The sequence below is a fragment of the Nipponia nippon genome, unplaced genomic scaffold (assembly GCF_047370975.1).
Source record: "Nipponia nippon isolate SJK-2023a ecotype South Korea unplaced genomic scaffold, ASM4737097v1 scaffold_9, whole genome shotgun sequence".
Taxonomy (NCBI): Eukaryota; Metazoa; Chordata; class Aves; order Pelecaniformes; family Threskiornithidae; genus Nipponia; species Nipponia nippon.
In genome coordinates, this window is record NW_028262413.1 from 16,835,638 (window position 1) to 16,854,374 (window position 18,737).

Below are 18,737 nucleotides of genomic sequence, written 5' to 3' on the forward strand. Positions count from 1 at the left end.
TGGGACACAGATAGAGAAAGTAATTTATACTTCCTGTAGTAGGTGTGCGTTGACTTTTTTCTCTTCCAGTTGTTTTTTTATTAGGTTGGTTGGTTGGGTTTTTTTAAGCAGGCTGTTTCACTGGTTTTCCACAAGTGCCTATGCAAGTGCCCTGTCTCACCTACCCTGACATATTTAATCACATGTAATGTTTAGCACTTAAAGCAGATGATACTCTGCAGCTGCTTCTGCTGGGAGAATATTATCTAATTAATCAGAATGCTTTATCATGTACTACCTGTGTTTATTTTGCCCTTACTTGGGAGCTGTGCTCTGAGAAAGTTAGGAGGATGGTGTTCTGCTCTTGGTGTGCTGGGACAATTGCTTCCAGGAGGGGTTTAGAGACAGGAGACCCATGCTGAGGAGCTCTGACGCTTGACACTAATCGGGTAGAGTGTGTGCGCGCGCAGATTTGTCGCAGAGGCGGGTTGCGTGAGAAATGTAGAAATACTCCTGAGTGCGTGCAGGAGGGGCGCAGTGATGGTACACGTTGGGAGCAGTAATTACCCAGTTAGTCATCCCATTTCTGTCGGGTTAAAACGCTCCCATGACACCTCTTGCCGTACCCTGACTTTTAGCCAAAGGGCTGGTTAAATCAGTCCCTTCTGTGCATTTACTGCCTCGCTACTTTTTGCTTTAAATAAACTCTGCTTAAACAATTGTTGTGAGCCTGCAAGTAGGAGTAACTGAGGGAGGATTAGGCTTCAATGTCCGCTGCGTTTTGCAGGCTACAGGTAGTTTTCAGACACCTTTCTGGTTTTAAACTCTGAGCACCTTGGGGAGACAGAGAGAGAGAGAAGAGAAAAGCAACAAGTAATAAGCACAACCCGCTTCTCTAACCCTCCAGGCAATCCCTGAACTAAGAACACCTTCTTGTGCTGGGAGATCGTGAGAAGGCAGCCGCTTGCCTTTGGCTGAGCTGAGAGGAATTCTGCGGTTTAGCCATGGAAGTTTTTGCAGGATCGTATGGGAGAGTGAGTGGATTACGTTGCGCTTTACCGAGACCTTGTGGAGAATTTTTTTCTCCTTCTGTACCCTTTTGGGGAATTACTTGCTACCATAACTAATTCGTTACGTTAATATTTCAAACTAACACAGCAAGTTTTTGCTAAAGCCTGTTAAATTGAAGACCTAGGCCTACTTTTGTTTCATTTTTACCTAGAAACAGGAGTTCCTGGTTCTATACAGAGCTTTTAGCATCTCTCCTAAGCCCCATCAAGAACCAAGCAGAACACTACGCTGACCTCTATGCCTGTTTTTTCTTATTGTTGCCTTAGACTTTTACTTCCAGTCAAAATTGTATTTTCTTCAAATTCATCAGAAGCTTTCTAACATGATGTGTTGTAGAAAGAGGATCAGGGTGCTATAGCTGTATTATTCTCGTAAAATGCCATCATTTACATGAAAAACCTCCGGTTTCTAATCGCTACGAAGACAGTGGCGGTAGAGGCTGAAGATGCACGGGATGAAATTAGTGCGTGTTGCAGACCCCATTGACAGATTCCAGAGAAAAGGATTTTCGTTTCTCCTTTTTACCAACGATAATACTGCCAATAGCAGGCTACCGTGCAGATTCTTGAGTCTCACGATTTTTCACGTTTTTGGCTGGCTGTTAAGACGTTAGGCAGCTGCCCTGTGCCTTTGCTGGCAAGCCGAGTGCCTACAGGCCTTGAAATCAATGAGCGCCAGCTTTTGCTACAGCAGGTCTGGGACTGTGTGAAGCAGCTACTGAGCCACCGGCAGCTGGGTTATGCCACAGTGCGCGTTGCTCAGGTGTGTCACAGGCATACAGACGCGACCCTCAGTATTTTGTGCCGCTCCAAAGGGGGCTGTGGCTGCTCTTGCAGACGCAGCTCCCAGCTTGGCAAAGGCCAAACGCCCCAAGTTTCTGCAGCTCCCCAGAAGGTATTCCTTTTTTCCCCTCTACAAGGGACCAACATTTCAACCTCCACCCTCTCGTGGGGTCACAAGTTAGGGAAAGAGCCACCAGCCCATCAGCACTGCTGCACTCCCTGAAGGTCCTGCAGCCTGGGCTGAAGCATTTGTGCAGAAAGGCTGCCACCGTGTGGCCTTGTCCCTGGCCGTGGCGACAGCGTGCAGGAGGCCCTTGCCAGCAACCTTGCTCCCACCCTGCCCTTCACATCCCTCTCCGGGGCTGTTTTTCAGTTGTACTTGGCTCTGCTGATGCTCAGCTCCGTAGGCCTTTGCAGGCACAGGGTGTCCCAGCCTGCTGGAGCAAGCCCTTCCCAGCCACGATGGGCTCTCTCGCTGCCGTGCTAGAAAATGAAAAGCTCTGGCTTTTCTGGCTTTTCTGGCTTTTCTGGCTTTCTGCACGTGGCAGGAATAAAGCAGAACTGAAGGCCAGCTCAGACGACAGACCTGCAAAGCAAAAATGTCGTTTCACAGCTCAGACTTCTTGTGGAAACGTGCTGAGTTTCCTAGCACAGAAACACAGCAGCTTCAACGGTAGTCAGTCTGCCTTAAAGGCCAGAGACTAAAGCAGTTGCTATGAGGTTGGAGTTTCTGCTTCTCTTATACTTGAAGCATTTGTCTGAAATGCAAAGCCGGTCTGGTTTAGAAAAGAGGGAAAGTGGGCCTGGGTCTGGCACTTGCATGTGAGCTATTTCCTTCCCTGAGCAGTCTCCAAACCAAACGTGGCCTGTGTTTTTGGAGCTTGGGATTTGGTTGGGGTTCTGGATCAGGAGACATGGTAGTAGTTGTGTGCGGTCACGCAGGAAAGGAGCAATGCTGCAGCAAAGCGGATCCATGGACTGTTTAATCTCTGTGTTTTCCCTGACACAGGGCTACTTAAACACTGTTCAAAGGCATGCACAGCACTCAAAGACAGCCGGTGTGTAATCCTTATTCCCACAGAGACATGGGCACCGAGACACAGTGATCCACCCCCAAAAGAGTTTATCCTAGCTGAGGGATGGGTGGTACTGATGCAGGTTGGGTTGAGGAGGAGAGCTGAGCTCTCCCAATCCACTTCCTGCAATCATCCCTAAATATAGAGCTGGTACTGACGCAGCACTTCGGGGTTGGCTGTGAAATGTCTGGCACGCGCTGGCGTGGAATTTTCAAAAAATCTTTTCATATTTATGGTAGTAGCTTTTGTAGCTGAGCTTTAGCAAACAAAAGATGGGAGCCAAGGAAACCCCAACCGTGCTCCAGCGCGCTCCCAGGCAGCAAGGCACCAGCCAGCTGCCTTGCCGTGCATCGGAGGAGCCTGGATCTTGAGGCTTGCCACGGACAAGCCACTGCTTTTGATAATGCTCTCCTTCTACTTTTCAGCGGGGGAAGCTGATTTGGCAGCTCTAGTCTCAGGGACAGCCCATAACTAGAGAAGTGCAGTTCCACATGCCTAATGAAGCAATGGAGGCTCTTGGGGTGTTTGGGCCTTGACGAGAGGTCGGTCTAGCCCAGGGTCCCTTGCCTGTGGGTGAAGCCCAGGATGGCACATGAGAGCAAGGCAAGCATGGGATAATTCTGCCGTGTGCTCTCCCGTGCCCCTGCGAGCCACAGCACCAATTTTGTGAGCAGCAGAGGGGCCTGGTGACCTCTTGGCTGGCTCCTGGCAGCTCTCCAAGCACTCTTTCCAGGCCACGTGCAACACCCCTCTAGGAGCGGAGGACCAGCAGTGCATGTGACTGGCCACGTCGGGCTCCTGTCGCTGCCTCCTGCACCGTGTGTTGGTCAGGCTGGTCTTGCTGTCTGTTGCTGGCCATGGCCGTGGGCTCCCCTAGCCCCTCAGGGCCCCGCCACTGGTCGGAGGAGCCCCGTGCCTGGCTCCTGCCTGCCGACACTGTGGGCATCCACGGCTGCGCCCGGCCGTGGAGCTCAGCCAGTGCTGGTGCCTCGCAGGCTTTGCTGTTGATACCACCCAAACACACGTGCGACAGCTCTGTCCCTCTTTATTTGGAGAGAAACGGCTGATCCCCAAAGCTGTCGGTCGGGGTTCTCTCAGTGCACCCCCAACCCCTGCCCTGGCAGGGCCACCTTCAGTCCTCGCTGGAGGTCCAGGCCAGCAGGCTCGGGGGGCAGGGAGGCTCTTTCTCTTGGGGCTGGGGCTGGAGGGCACTGGGCTGGTTCCGCTGCAGTGCCCTCCAGGGCTTCTGGGGACGGGCTAGGGGGGGCGCGGGGGCCGTGCGGAGGATGGGCGCGATGGTTTTCCAGGCAGAAGCGGTGGCTGCTGATGTTGGGTCCGGCTCTCAGGGGCACCAAGGCGGATGGTCTGGTCCTCAGGGATGCCGACGCGCCTGGTCTGGATGTCTGGGCGCAAGGGGTGGCCGCCGCTTTCCACCTGGGCTTGCAAAGCTGAAGCGAGGCACCTGTGGAAGAGAGGAGGCTGCTGAGGCCCTCAGCTGCAGATGAGACACAGGCACTCTCCTCCACAGCACAGCCCAGAGCTGGCAAGGCTCACCACCGCGGGCTGAGCTGCTGGCACACCTTGGCCGAGGTGGACACCTGCACCTCATGGCACCACCAAGCAGGGGCATTCCTGCGGGCAGGTTCACCACTCAGGAGCGGGCGCTAGTGCCCGTCTCGCTTCCTAGGGCAATCTCATCCCCTGCTCTTTCTCTTCCTGACCTTGCTTTGCCTATGCCTGTCGCTCCTGGGGGCTGCTCTTGTCCGGGCACGGTCAGTTGGAGCTAACCCTGGCTCTCTCCAGCCAGAGCGGGCTCCCGAGAAGGCGGCCCGGGATTTAAGAGGCCAATTAAAGCATCTGACAGCAGCAGAAACCTCAGCAGAGTTTTTTGGCCAACCGCTAACTTGGCGCTCCGCAAGCAGCCCGACTAGAAATGCTTCGTGGCTACGAGCAGCCACCTAAGGCAGCAGTGGCGGAGGGAAATCAACGACTCACTCTTTTCTCTTCCTCCGCCAACGGATCATGACATAGCACAACAGTATCACGAGCGGCAGGGAAAAGATGGCTGCTGCTGCGCAGCGCCTTGGCACATCTTTGGGCCAGAAAGCACTTGTGGTCCTCTGGGGACTGGAAACATTTGTGGTTCTCTCGCCGACCGCACCTGGAGGAGCAATTCGGGATGTTAGTCCGTCCTGTGCGCACCTTTGATATGGCCAGGAAGTTCTGGCACGCCCCCGCCCTTTGGGACAGGTTGTCCCACCGAACAAAACTCAGAAGGCCAGAAGGAGAGCATGCGGGGGAGCGCAGCTGCTTGCCCAGTCGCTCCTTCGAGGGACACGGACAAAAACCATCCCTGCAGCAGGGACTGCCACCCCCAACTCTCTCTCCCCCCCGCGCCAGCTCCCACACCCCGAGGGGACGCAGTCAGGCCTTCTCAAGAGGCACTTGAACCTTGCTCTCCCCTTCTCCCTTGTCTCCAGCAGGGGCACCGCTGGCAGCCGCTCCCAGCTTTCGGGACGTGTCTCCCACTTAGGGACCCCAGCAAGACTGCTCAGTACCTGAGTCCGTTCGAAAAAATTCATATACTCTGCCGCGGTGGTCTTCACTGGGCCTCGACAGCACTGCCAAAAAGCAGAGACGACAGGGAAGGCCTCAGCATGGCTCAGGCACAGAGGATGGGGGGGGACGGGACGGGGAGGTTCCCTTTAAGCCCCTGCCCAATCTGGGAGTCAGGGCATCGCTCTGGACCTCAGCTCCCGCGAGGGATCCCGCTCTGTGCTGCTCTTGGGCCTCTAGGGCCTCAGGGCAAGCTCTGGGATGCAGCTACAGCGGGGGTACATTTGTGCAAGAGTCACATCTCCCATCATCTGCGGAACGTGGTCCAGATGCCTCGAACCCAAAACGCTTTCAGCTTTGGCTGCTGACGTGACGTGCAAGAGCGGGCACCGGGGGAAGAGCCTGCTGACACACAGCCATCCTGATGGGTGATGCCGGCTGACCATGGGACAGCAATTACCTGCCATGCCGGCGGCTTGCATCGCCTCTGTTTCTTGAGGAGGGACTGGCAGTGAGCCGCTGCTTCCTTCGGGAAACACCTCGTTTTTCACAGCCTCTTGGTCCGTCTCTTGAGAAAGAAGGAGGGACAGCTGGATCAGATGGAACCGTTCCCCATCAGGGAGATGGCATCTTCAGGAGGCAAGACTTCTCAAAGACTTTGATAAGGTTTAGAAAAAAACGCCTGGGCTTTTGGGGCTGCGCCTCGTCACTACTCCAAACAACAGTCACGCCTGACCTGCTGGGAGACTGGGAAATTGCACGTGATCTTCTGGTTTGCATCGTTCTTGGCAAGCTGTAAGGTGATGCTAAATGCCTTTCTTCAAAGAGGACAGGAAGAAGTTGCAGCCAGGCCAGCCAGGGAAACAGCCCTTCTGAGAAAGGCCCTCGTGCCCTTCCCTGGAAGCACCGGCAACGGTCACATTCGTCCCTTCCCAGATGTCGCTCCGCAGACGGAAATCGAGCACAACCCAAAAAGCCTGCAGAATCAGCATCTCCACCTGACTTCCAGCACTAGGAAAGGGCAACCAGCGTTGCTCGGGACCTCGCTCCCGCCTGGAACTGGCCCAGTGGGCCAGCAGTGCCGCATGTGAGCTGAACAGAAGTTCAGCACGCGCCGGGCCCTCAAATCTGCATGCCAACGTCAGCTCTGAGCCGTAACGGTAAAACTGGCGCTCAGCTTGAACCACAACTGGCAGCAGAGGCTCTGCATCATCTCTGTGGCTGGCCAGCACCTGCCTGTGAGGCGTGAAACCCAGCATCGCTGCTGCGAGGCTCTGATCGATCCCTTCCTGCTGCGCAGGCCACAGCACGTCCAGACGCGTAGCTAAAACCTCCAGTTCCGAGTCTGACGGCTAAGGCAGAGTGAAATATACCCACCGTGCCCTCTCTCCAGCTCCCTCAGGATTTCCCTTAGGACTTCCGATGCCTCTGGGCACTTTTTTCCTCCTTTGCCTTGGAACTTTGCTCTTCGAGGAACTGAGCAGAAAGTATTCGGTTCAATTTCACATGAATAAATTAGAGAAAAGCAGTGCTTAGCCCCTGAGGTCAGCAGAGACAGACTACTCACTCCTGCGATGCCGGCTGGGCTGTGGCGCAGCACCCAGCCGAGGAGCCGGAAAAGTCCTCCCTGCAGGCCCATCTGTAACTAAACACCCAGAGAAGCTTCCGTCATCGCCTGTGATCTACATCGGCAGAACTGCATCGCAGCAGCGGTAAGGGCATCACGCAAAGGGGGGGGGCACGCGCGTGCAGGTCTCCATCCTCACACCTGCAGAGGTGCCCAGCTGGCTGACCGTTGGGCTGGCAGCTCCCAAAGGGAGGAAAAAGCCATGACATACCCACGCGATCTCCCGCAGCCTCGCTCCTGGAACCCAGCTGGGAAGCTCTGTCACCTTCGCCTGCAGGCACAGCTGCAAACAAGCGCAGGACACAACAGCTCCCGTGACGCAGCTCAAGAAACTTCTTCAGATAAGAATGGCAGGGAGTGCAATTCAAAGGGGGAATTGCCCCACGGCACTCCTCTCTCCCTTCCGCTCAGGAGCATGGTGTTTGCACCAGAGTTACCGCATGCCTGCGGTGGCACTGTGCTGGGAGGAAACGAATCACCAAGGAAAGGGACGTTGAGAACTTACCTCCAGGATGCCCCAAGGGCTCCAAACCAACATCCAGCTGAGAAGCTGGATAACCGTTGCCACCACCCTCATCTAGGAGCAAGCACAGATGAGAAACGTTTCCCTTGCACATTGGGACCCACTGCTGCCTCAGTGAACTGCAGGCACTGGAAGGGGGCAGGTAACAACGTGGGAGCCAGGTGTAGGTCGAGCTTGCCAAAGCTGCAGAGGGGCCTGGTGCCCTCCTGGCGGACACCTGGCAGCTCTCCACACACTCTTCCCAGGCCACGTGCAACGCCCCTCGAGGAGCGGACGGACCAACATATGGCCCCTCGGGCTCTCGCGCGCAGACAGGAAACCCTCACCAAAGCACTGGAGGAAAAAAACCATCATCCACGCTTCTCGGGGAGAGCAGCCCGCTAGCCCGTGAAAAGCTGCATCAGCACCGCCCACTTACCTGCTCCCCTTGCTCGCCACGGAGCCGCCCAGGCAGCCCTGGCATGCAGGGCCACCAGGAGGAGGAGGATGAGGAGGAGGCGTTGGACGGGGGCCATGGCCCCCTGCACTCGCACCATGCTGCTGCTGCTGCTGCTGCCACTGCTGTGGCCGCTGCTGCTGCCGCACTCGGGGCAGGGGGCTGAGCAGTCAGTTCATATGGCTGGCGCAGCCCCGCGGAGCTCTGTGACCTCACAGCCCCGCTGTGACCTCACGGCCTAGGCGAGGCTGCATGGGAACAGCTCTCAGGGTGCTCATGGAGAGCTGCTGGAGCACAGCTGGGGGAGCTGCCCTCCCGGGGAGCGGAGCACGTCCCATCGGGCAGCTCCGTCCAAGGGCTGGGACGCAGTCCCACGCGGGGCTGAGCCCACGGCTCTGCCCTGTTTTCCAGGCACTGTCACAGGGGCAGCGAGGAACTCGCAGTCCCCCAGAACAACAGGAACCCCCAGCCAAGGGGTTTCAGGACCAGTGAGAAGCAGGCAGCCCAAGCACCTGAGACCAAAGGAGCTCGCTCTCCCTTGTGGCAGCCACCTTGGTGCGACGTGTCCGGCCTCAGCCCGTTTGCGCACGAGTTAGCGCACAGTCAGCGACCTGAGAATCACTTTTCTTGCCGGTTAATGAAAAAACAAGGGGCTGGCCGGGGTGGGAGATGGAGGCCTGGCACATTCCCTTGGCTTTTGCATGATTCTTCTCTTTGAGCAGGCTAAATAAATTGAAGGTGTACACCAGGATGTATTGCTCTCTGGAGAACTTCCTACCTCCTCGGGTGCTGTCACCAGCAGCTCACGAGGCTCAAGAGTGATTGATTCTGAAAAACATGTGTTTCATCCCAGCTATATTCACGTCATTCGTGCAATTCCGTTGTTATCAATACAAAAATATTTGCCCTGCTCCCAAATGGCTGCGAAGGAGCAAGGGGAAGGCTTGAGGGGCCGGGGATCTGAGGAAGGGGCTGCCGGCTGCTAGAGAAGGGGGGAGCGGTGAACTGCGCCCAGCCGCTGGCCCGGCTGAGCCCACGAATCCTGCAGCAAGCACGGGGCATCAACGTGGGGTCTGAGGGCACTCTCCCCACCCACCGCCCTGACCAGTCTTCCAGGAGCAGCCTGCTACAAAACCTGCGCAAAATCAGCACCTCTCTTCTTCCTTGTCCTCCCAGTTCCCTGGGGTCCCTTCCCACCTCCCAGGCAGAAGGCAACAAGAGAGTGGGGACGAGGGGGGAGACCTCTCCTGGGCACGAGAGCAGAAAAAGGAAGCCCAGCCCAGAGGCTCAGCACCTAACATACAGCAGCTACACAGAAACAGGTGTCTTCACCTTGGTGTTTCCCACTACAGTTGCCCCTGGGTAGATCGTTAACTCATTAATTAAGCCTTTCTTAGGCCAGTCTCTTGCCTTTGCCCCCTAGTGTTCTCATCTAAGGAAGCACCCCAGCTCCCATGGCCTCCTGCGCTCCTCCTAGGCCTGCCCAGAGGTAACCCAACCTTTCAGTTGCTGGACTGAAATACGGTTCTGGGTTTGGCTTCAGTTCAGTAGGATTTGTGTTACGTCCTGGTGGAAGAGTTCCTTTTTCTCAGCAAGCACTGCCTCTGCCCAAGCATGATGTTTGGTCAACGGAAAACACATGTGAAGAGCGATAGCTGGTGTCATAGGAGACTACTAGGGACATTCCAATAGCACAGTGTGTCTACTGATTAGACAAGGTGTGGTCATGTTAAGTCATTTGTCAAATTAAGCTAAGGATTTCACCCTGCTGCACTTGGTGCCCGAGGAGGGGGGTGTGCAGAGCAGGTTGTATACCCTCTGCTCTGCTCTGCTCTGCTCTGCTCTGCTCTGCTCTCCTGGTAGTGATGCTTCTGGAGAGACTGGGACACAGATAGAGAAAGTAATTTATACTTCCTGTAGTAGGTGTGCGTTGACTTTTTTCTCTTCCAGTTGTTTTTTTATTAGGTTGGTTGGTTGGGTTTTTTTAAGCAGGCTGTTTCACTGGTTTTCCACAAGTGCCTATGCAAGTGCCCTGTCTCACCTACCCTGACATATTTAATCACATGTAATGTTTAGCACTTAAAGCAGATGATACTCTGCAGCTGCTTCTGCTGGGAGAATATTATCTAATTAATCAGAATGCTTTATCATGTACTACCTGTGTTTATTTTGCCCTTACTTGGGAGCTGTGCTCTGAGAAAGTTAGGAGGATGGTGTTCTGCTCTTGGTGTGCTGGGACAATTGCTTCCAGGAGGGGTTTAGAGACAGGAGACCCATGCTGAGGAGCTCTGACGCTTGACGCTAATCGGGTAGAGTGTGTGCGTGCGCAGATTTGTCGCAGAGGCAGGTTGCGTGAGAAATGTAGAAATACTCCTGAGTGCGTGCAGGAGGGGCGCAGTGATGGTACACGTTGGGAGCAGTAATTACCCAGTTAGTCATCCCATTTCTGTCGGGTTAAAACGCTCCCATGACACCTCTTGCCGTACCCTGACTTTTAGCCAAAGGGCTGGTTAAATCAGTCCCTTCTGTGCATTTACTGCCTCGCTACTTTTTGCTTTAAATAAACTCTGCTTAAACAATTGTTGTGAGCCTGCAAGTAGGAGTAACTGAGGGAGGATTAGGCTTCAATGTCCGCTGCGTTTTGCAGGCTACAGGTAGTTTTCAGACACCTTTCTGGTTTTAAACTCTGAGCACCTTGGGGAGACAGAGAGAGAGAGAAGAGAAAAGCAACAAGTAATAAGCACAACCCGCTTCTCTAACCCTCCAGGCAATCCCTGAACTAAGAACACCTTCTTGTGCTGGGAGATCGTGAGAAGGCAGCCGCTTGCCTTTGGCTGAGCTGAGAGGAATTCTGCGGTTTAGCCATGGAAGTTTTTGCAGGATCGTATGGGAGAGTGAGTGGATTACGTTGCGCTTTACCGAGACCTTGTGGAGAATTTTTTTCTCCTTCTGTACCCTTTTGGGGAATTACTTGCTACCATAACTAATTCGTTACGTTAATATTTCAAACTAACACAGCAAGTTTTTGCTAAAGCCTGTTAAATTGAAGACCTAGGCCTACTTTTGTTTCATTTTTACCTAGAAACAGGAGTTCCTGGTTCTATACAGAGCTTTTAGCATCTCTCCTAAGCCCCATCAAGAACCAAGCAGAACACTACGCTGACCTCTATGCCTGTTTTTTCTTATTGTTGCCTTAGACTTTTACTTCCAGTCAAAATTGTATTTTCTTCAAATTCATCAGAAGCTTTCTAACATGATGTGTTGTAGAAAGAGGATCAGGGTGCTATAGCTGTATTATTCTCGTAAAATGCCATCATTTACATGAAAAACCTCCGGTTTCTAATCGCTACGAAGACAGTGGCGGTAGAGGCTGAAGATGCACGGGATGAAATTAGTGCGTGTTGCAGACCCCATTGACAAATTCCAGAGAAAAGGATTTTCGTTTCTCCTTTTTACCAACGATAATACTGCCAATAGCAGGCTACCGTGCAGATTCTTGAGTCTCACGATTTTTCACGTTTTTGGCTGGCTGTTAAGACGTTAGGCAGCTGCCCTGTGCCTTTGCTGGCAAGCCGAGTGCCTACAGGCCTTGAAATCAATGAGCGCCAGCTTTTGCTACAGCAGGTCTGGGACTGTGTGAAGCAGCTACTGAGCCACCGGCAGCTGGGTTATGCCACAGTGCGCGTTGCTCAGGTGTGTCACAGGCATACAGACGCGACCCTCAGTATTTTGTGCCGCTCCAAAGGGGGCTGTGGCTGCTCTTGCAGACGCAGCTCCCAGCTTGGCAAAGGCCAAACGCCCCAAGTTTCTGCAGCTCCCCAGAAGGTATTCCTTTTTTCCCCTCTACAAGGGACCAACATTTCAACCTCCACCCTCTCGTGGGGTCACAAGTTAGGGAAAGAGCCACCAGCCCATCAGCACTGCTGCACTCCCTGAAGGTCCTGCAGCCTGGGCTGAAGCATTTGTGCAGAAAGGCTGCCACCGTGTGGCCTTGTCCCTGGCCGTGGCGACAGCGTGCAGGAGGCCCTTGCCAGCAACCTTGCTCCCACCCTGCCCTTCACATCCCTCTCCGGGGCTGTTTTTCAGTTGTACTTGGCTCTGCTGATGCTCAGCTCCGTAGGCCTTTGCAGGCACAGGGTGTCCCAGCCTGCTGGAGCAAGCCCTTCCCAGCCACGATGGGCTCTCTCGCTGCCGTGCTAGAAAATGAAAAGCTCTGGCTTTTCTGGCTTTTCTGGCTTTCTGCACGTGGCAGGAATAAAGCAGAACTGAAGGCCAGCTCAGACGACAGACCTGCAAAGCAAAAATGTCGTTTCACAGCTCAGACTTCTTGTGGAAACGTGCTGAGTTTCCTAGCACAGAAACACAGCAGCTTCAACGGTAGTCAGTCTGCCTTAAAGGCCAGAGACTAAAGCAGTTGCTATGAGGTTGGAGTTTCTGCTTCTCTTATACTTGAAGCATTTGTCTGAAATGCAAAGCCGGTCTGGTTTAGAAAAGAGGGAAAGTGGGCCTGGGTCTGGCACTTGCATGTGAGCTATTTCCTTCCCTGAGCAGTCTCCAAACCAAACGTGGCCTGTGTTTTTGGAGCTTGGGATTTGGTTGGGGTTCTGGATCAGGAGACATGGTAGTAGTTGTGTGCGGTCACGCAGGAAAGGAGCAATGCTGCAGCAAAGCGGATCCATGGACTGTTTAATCTCTGTGTTTTCCCTGACACAGGGCTACTTAAACACTGTTCAAAGGCATGCACAGCACTCAAAGACAGCCGGTGTGTAATCCTTATTCCCACAGAGACATGGGCACCGAGACACAGTGATCCACCCCCAAAAGAGTTTATCCTAGCTGAGGGATGGGTGGTACTGATGCAGGTTGGGTTGAGGAGGAGAGCTGAGCTCTCCCAATCCACTTCCTGCAATCATCCCTAAATATAGAGCTGGTACTGACGCAGCACTTCGGGGTTGGCTGTGAAATGTCTGGCACGCGCTGGCGTGGAATTTTCAAAAAATCTTTTCATATTTATGGTAGTAGCTTTTGTAGCTGAGCTTTAGCAAACAAAAGATGGGAGCCAAGGAAACCCCAACCGTGCTCCAGCGCGCTCCCAGGCAGCAAGGCACCAGCCAGCTGCCTTGCCGTGCATCGGAGGAGCCTGGATCTTGAGGCTTGCCACGGACAAGCCACTGCTTTTGATAATGCTCTCCTTCTACTTTTCAGCGGGGGAAGCTGATTTGGCAGCTCTAGTCTCAGGGACAGCCCATAACTAGAGAAGTGCAGTTCCACATGCCTAATGAAGCAATGGAGGCTCTTGGGGTGTTTGGGCCTTGACGAGAGGTCGGTCTAGCCCAGGGTCCCTTGCCTGTGGGTGAAGCCCAGGATGGCACATGAGAGCAAGGCAAGCATGGGATAATTCTGCCGTGTGCTCTCCCGTGCCCCTGCGAGCCACAGCACCAATTTTGTGAGCAGCAGAGGGGCCTGGTGACCTCTTGGCTGGCTCCTGGCAGCTCTCCAAGCACTCTTTCCAGGCCACGTGCAACACCCCTCTAGGAGCGGAGGACCAGCAGTGCATGTGACTGGCCACGTCGGGCTCCTGTCGCTGCCTCCTGCACCGTGTGTTGGTCAGGCTGGTCTTGCTGTCTGTTGCTGGCCATGGCCGTGGGCTCCCCTAGCCCCTCAGGGCCCCGCCACTGGTCGGAGGAGCCCCGTGCCTGGCTCCTGCCTGCCGACACTGTGGGCATCCACGGCTGCGCCCGGCCGTGGAGCTCAGCCAGTGCTGGTGCCTCGCAGGCTTTGCTGTTGATACCACCCAAACACACGTGCGACAGCTCTGTCCCTCTTTATTTGGAGAGAAACGGCTGATCCCCAAAGCTGTCGGTCGGGGTTCTCTCAGTGCACCCCCAACCCCTGCCCTGGCAGGGCCACCTTCAGTCCTCGCTGGAGGTCCAGGCCAGCAGGCTCGGGGGGCAGGGAGGCTCTTTCTCTTGGGGCTGGGGCTGGAGGGCACTGGGCTGGTTCCGCTGCAGTGCCCTCCAGGGCTTCTGGGGACGGGCTAGGGGGGGCGCGGGGGCCGTGCGGAGGATGGGCGCGATGGTTTTCCAGGCAGAAGCGGTGGCTGCTGATGTTGGGTCCGGCTCTCAGGGGCACCAAGGCGGATGGTCTGGTCCTCAGGGATGCCGACGCGCCTGGTCTGGATGTCTGGGCGCAAGGGGTGGCCGCCGCTTTCCACCTGGGCTTGCAAAGCTGAAGCGAGGCACCTGTGGAAGAGAGGAGGCTGCTGAGGCCCTCAGCTGCAGATGAGACACAGGCACTCTCCTCCACAGCACAGCCCAGAGCTGGCAAGGCTCACCACCGCGGGCTGAGCTGCTGGCACACCTTGGCCGAGGTGGACACCTGCACCTCATGGCACCACCAAGCAGGGGCATTCCTGCGGGCAGGTTCACCACTCAGGAGCGGGCGCTAGTGCCCGTCTCGCTTCCTAGGGCAATCTCATCCCCTGCTCTTTCTCTTCCTGACCTTGCTTTGCCTATGCCTGTCGCTCCTGGGGGCTGCTCTTGTCCGGGCACGGTCAGTTGGAGCTAACCCTGGCTCTCTCCAGCCAGAGCGGGCTCCCGAGAAGGCGGCCCGGGATTTAAGAGGCCAATTAAAGCATCTGACAGCAGCAGAAACCTCAGCAGAGTTTTTTGGCCAACCGCTAACTTGGCGCTCCGCAAGCAGCCCGACTAGAAATGCTTCGTGGCTACGAGCAGCCACCTAAGGCAGCAGTGGCGGAGGGAAATCAACGACTCACTCTTTTCTCTTCCTCCGCCAACGGATCATGACATAGCACAACAGTATCACGAGCGGCAGGGAAAAGATGGCTGCTGCTGCGCAGCGCCTTGGCACATCTTTGGGCCAGAAAGCACTTGTGGTCCTCTGGGGATTGGGAACAGTTGTGGTTCTCTCGCCGACCGCACCTGGAGGAACAATTCGGGATGTTAGTCCGTCCTGTGCACCCCTGGTAAGGTTGTGGCACCTTTGATATGGCCAGGAAGTTCTGGCACGCCCCCGCCCTTTGGGACAGGTTGTCCCACCGAACAAAACTCAGAAGGCCAGAAGGAGAGCATGCGGGGGAGCGCAGCTGCTTGCCCAGTCGCTCCTTCGAGGGACACGGACAAAAACCATCCCTGCAGCAGGGACTGCCACCCCCAACTCTCTCTCCCCCCGCGCCAGCTCCCACACCCCGAGGGGACGCAGTCAGGCCTTCTCAAGAGGCACTTGAACCTTGCTCTCCCCTTCTCCCTTGTCTCCAGCAGGGGCACCGCTGGCAGCCGCTCCCAGCTTTCGGGACGTGTCTCCCACTTAGGGACCCCAGCAAGACTGCTCAGTACCTGAGTCCGTTCGAAAAAATTCATATACTCTGCCGCGGTGGTCTTCACTGGGCCTCGACAGCACTGCCAAAAAGCAGAGACGACAGGGAAGGCCTCAGCATGGCTCAGGCACAGAGGATGGGGGGACGGGACAGGGAGGTTCCCTTTAAGCCCCTGCCCAATCTGGGAGTCAGGGCATCGCTCTGGACCTCAGCTCACGGGAGGGATCCCGCTCTGTGCTGCTCTTGGGCCTCTAGGGCCTCAGGGCAAGCTCTGGGATGCAGCTACAGCGGGGGTACATTTGTGCAAGAGTCACATCTCCCATCATCTGCGGAACGTGGTCCAGATGCCTCGAACCCAAAACGCTTTCAGCTTTGGCTGCTGACGTGACGTGCAAGAGCGGGCACCGGGGGAAGAGCCTGCTGACACACAGCCATCCTGATGGGTGATGCTGGCTGACCATGGGACAGCAATTACCTGCCATGCCGGCGGCTTGCATCGCCTCTGTTTCTTGAGGAGGGACTGGCAGTGAGCCGCTGCTTCCTTCGGGAAACACCTCGTTTTTCACAGCCTCTTGGTCCGTCTCTTGAGAAAGAAGGAGGGACAGCTGGATCAGATGGAACCGTTCCCCATCAGGGAGATGGCATCTTCAGGAGGCAAGACTTCTCAAAGACTTTGATAAGGTTTAGAAAAAAACGCCTGGGCTTTTGGGGCTGCGCCTCGTCACTACTCCAAACAACAGTCACGCCTGACCTGCTGGGAGACTGGGAAATTGCACGTGATCTTCTGGTTTGCATCGTTCTTGGCAAGCTGTAAGGTGATGCTAAATGCCTTTCTTCAAAGAGGACAGGAAGAAGTTGCAGCCAGGCCAGCCAGGGAAACAGCCCTTCTGAGAAAGGCCCTCGTGCCCTTCCCTGGAAGCACCGGCAACGGTCACATTCGTCCCTTCCCAGATGTCGCTCCGCAGACGGAAATCGAGCACAACCCAAAAAGCCTGCAGAATCAGCATCTCCACCTGACTTCCAGCACTAGGAAAGGGCAACCAGCGTTGCTCGGGACCTCGCTCCCGCCTGGAACTGGCCCAGTGGGCCAGCAGTGCCGCATGTGAGCTGAACAGAAGTTCAGCACGCGCCGGGCCCTCAAATCTGCATGCCAACGTCTGCCCAAACCAGCTCTGAGCCGTAACGGTAAAACTGGCGCTCAGCTTGAACCACAACTGGCAGCAGAGGCTCTGCATCATCTCTGTGGCTGGCCAGCACCTGCCTGTGAGGCGTGAAACCCAGCATCGCTGCTGCGAGGCTCTGATCGATCCCTTCCTGCTGCGCAGGCCACAGCACGTCCAGACGCGTAGCTAAAACCTCCAGTTCCGAGTCTGACGGCTAAGGCAGAGTGAAATATACCCACCGTGCCCTCTCTCCAGCTCCCTCAGGATTTCCCTTAGGACTTCCGATGCCTCTGGGCACTTTTTTCCTCCTTTGCCTTGGAACTTTGCTCTTCGAGGAACTGAGCAGAAAGTATTCGGTTCAATTTCACATGAATAAATTAGAGAAAAGCAGTGCTTAGCCCCTGAGGTCAGCAGAGACAGACTACTCACTCCTGCGATGCCGGCTGGGCTGTGGCGCAGCACCCAGCCGAGGAGCCGGAAAAGTCCTCCCTGCAGGCCCATCTGTAACTAAACACCCAGAGAAGCTTCCGTCATCGCCTGTGATCTACATCGGCAGAACTGCATCGCAGCAGCGGTAAGGGCATCACGCAAGGGGGGCACGCGCGTGCAGGTCTCCATCCTCACACCTGCAGAGGTGCCCAGCTGGCTGACCGTTGGGCTGGCAGCTCCCAAAGGGAGGAAAAGGCCATGACATACCCACGCGATCTCCCGCAGCCTCGCTCCTGGAACCCAGCTGGGAAGCTCTGTCACCTTCGCCTGCAGGCACAGCTGCAAACAAGCGCAGGACACAACAGCTCCCGTGACGCAGCTCAAGAAACTTCTTCAGATAAGAGTGGCAGGGAGTGCAATTCAAAGGGGGAATTGCCCCACGGCACTCCTCTCTCCCTTCCGCTCAGGAGCATGGTGTTTGCACCAGAGTTACCGCATGCCTGCGGTGGCACTGTGCTGGGAGGAAACGAATCACCAAGGAAAGGGACGTTGAGAACTTACCTCCAGGATGCCCCAAGGGCTCCAAACCAACATCCAGCTGAGAAGCTGGATAACCGTTGCCACCACCCTCATCTAGGAGCAAGCACAGATGAGAAACGTTTCCCTTGCACATTGGGACCCACTGCTGCCTCAGTGAACTGCAGGCACTGGAAGGGGGCAGGTAACAACGTGGGAGCCAGGTGTAGGTCGAGCTTGCCAAAGCTGCAGAGGGGCCTGGTGCCCTCCTGGCGGACACCTGGCAGCTCTCCACACACTCTTCCCAGGCCACGTGCAACGCCCCTCGAGGAGCGGACGGACCAACATATGGCCCCTCGGGCTCTCGCGCGCAGACAGGAAACCCTCACCAAAGCACTGGAGGAAAAAAACCATCATCCACGCTTCTCGGGGAGAGCAGCCCGCTAGCCCGTGAAAAGCTGCATCAGCACCGCCCACTTACCTGCTCCCCTTGCTCGCCACGGAGCCGCCCAGGCAGCCCTGGCATGCAGGGCCACCAGGAGGAGGAGGATGAGGAGGAGGCGTTGGACGGGGGCCATGGCCCCCTGCACTCGCACCATGCTGCTGCTGCTGCTGCTGCCACTGCTGTGGCCGCTGCTGCTGCCGCACTCGGGGCAGAGGGGCTGAGCTGACAGTTCATATGGCTGGCGCAGCCCCGCGGAGCTCTGTGACCTCACAGCCCCGCTGTGACCTCACGGCCTAGGCGAGGCTGCATGGGAACAGCTCTCAGGGTGCTCATGGAGAGCTGCTGGAGCACAGCTGGGGGAGCTGCCCTCCCGGGGAGCGGAGCACGTCCCATCGGGCAGCTCCGTCCAAGGGCTGGGACGCAGTCCCACGCGGGGCTGAGCCCACGGCTCTGCCCTGTTTTCCAGGCACTGTCACAGGGGCAGCGAGGAACTCGCAGTCCCCCAGAACAACAGGAACCCCCAGCCAAGGGGTTTCAGGACCAGTGAGAAGCAGGCAGCCCAAGCACCTGAGACCAAAGGAGCTCGCTCTCCCTTGTGGCAGCCACCTTGGTGCGACGTGTCCGGCCTCAGCCCGTTTGCGCACGAGTTAGCGCACAGTCAGCGACCTGAGAATCACTTTTCTTGCCGGTTAATGAAAAAACAAGGGGCTGGCCGGGGTGGGAGATGGAGGCCTGGCACATTCCCTTGGCTTTTGCATGATTCTTCTCTTTGAGCAGGCTAAATAAATTGAAGGTGTA

General features: G+C 55.9%; 2 protein-coding genes across 2 annotated transcripts; both read right to left on the reverse strand.

Moving 5' to 3' along the window:
- Positions 1-633: 633 nt before the first annotated feature.
- On the reverse strand, positions 634-8,202 carry LOC148050120 (uncharacterized). The gene is made up of 8 exons (XM_087745020.1): positions 8,033-8,202; positions 7,597-7,668; positions 7,303-7,374; positions 7,032-7,109; positions 6,842-6,940; positions 5,925-6,032; positions 5,467-5,529; positions 634-5,069 (listed from the first exon to the last, which is right to left on the reverse strand). Exons 1-8 carry the CDS (start codon positions 8,148-8,150, stop codon positions 4,900-4,902), a joined length of 780 nt encoding a protein of 259 aa, XP_087601146.1. The 5' UTR covers positions 8,151-8,202; the 3' UTR covers positions 634-4,899.
- Positions 8,203-10,367: 2,165 nt separating this feature from the next.
- Positions 10,368-18,140, reverse strand: LOC148050121 (uncharacterized). Its single transcript, XM_087745187.1, has 8 exons — positions 17,976-18,140; positions 17,540-17,611; positions 17,246-17,317; positions 16,979-17,056; positions 16,789-16,887; positions 15,862-15,969; positions 15,406-15,468; positions 10,368-14,991 (listed from the first exon to the last, which is right to left on the reverse strand). The coding sequence occupies exons 1-8, from the start codon at positions 18,091-18,093 to the stop codon at positions 14,822-14,824; spliced, it is 780 nt and encodes a 259-aa protein (XP_087601313.1). The 5' UTR covers positions 18,094-18,140; the 3' UTR covers positions 10,368-14,821.
- Positions 18,141-18,737: the final 597 nt, after the last annotated feature.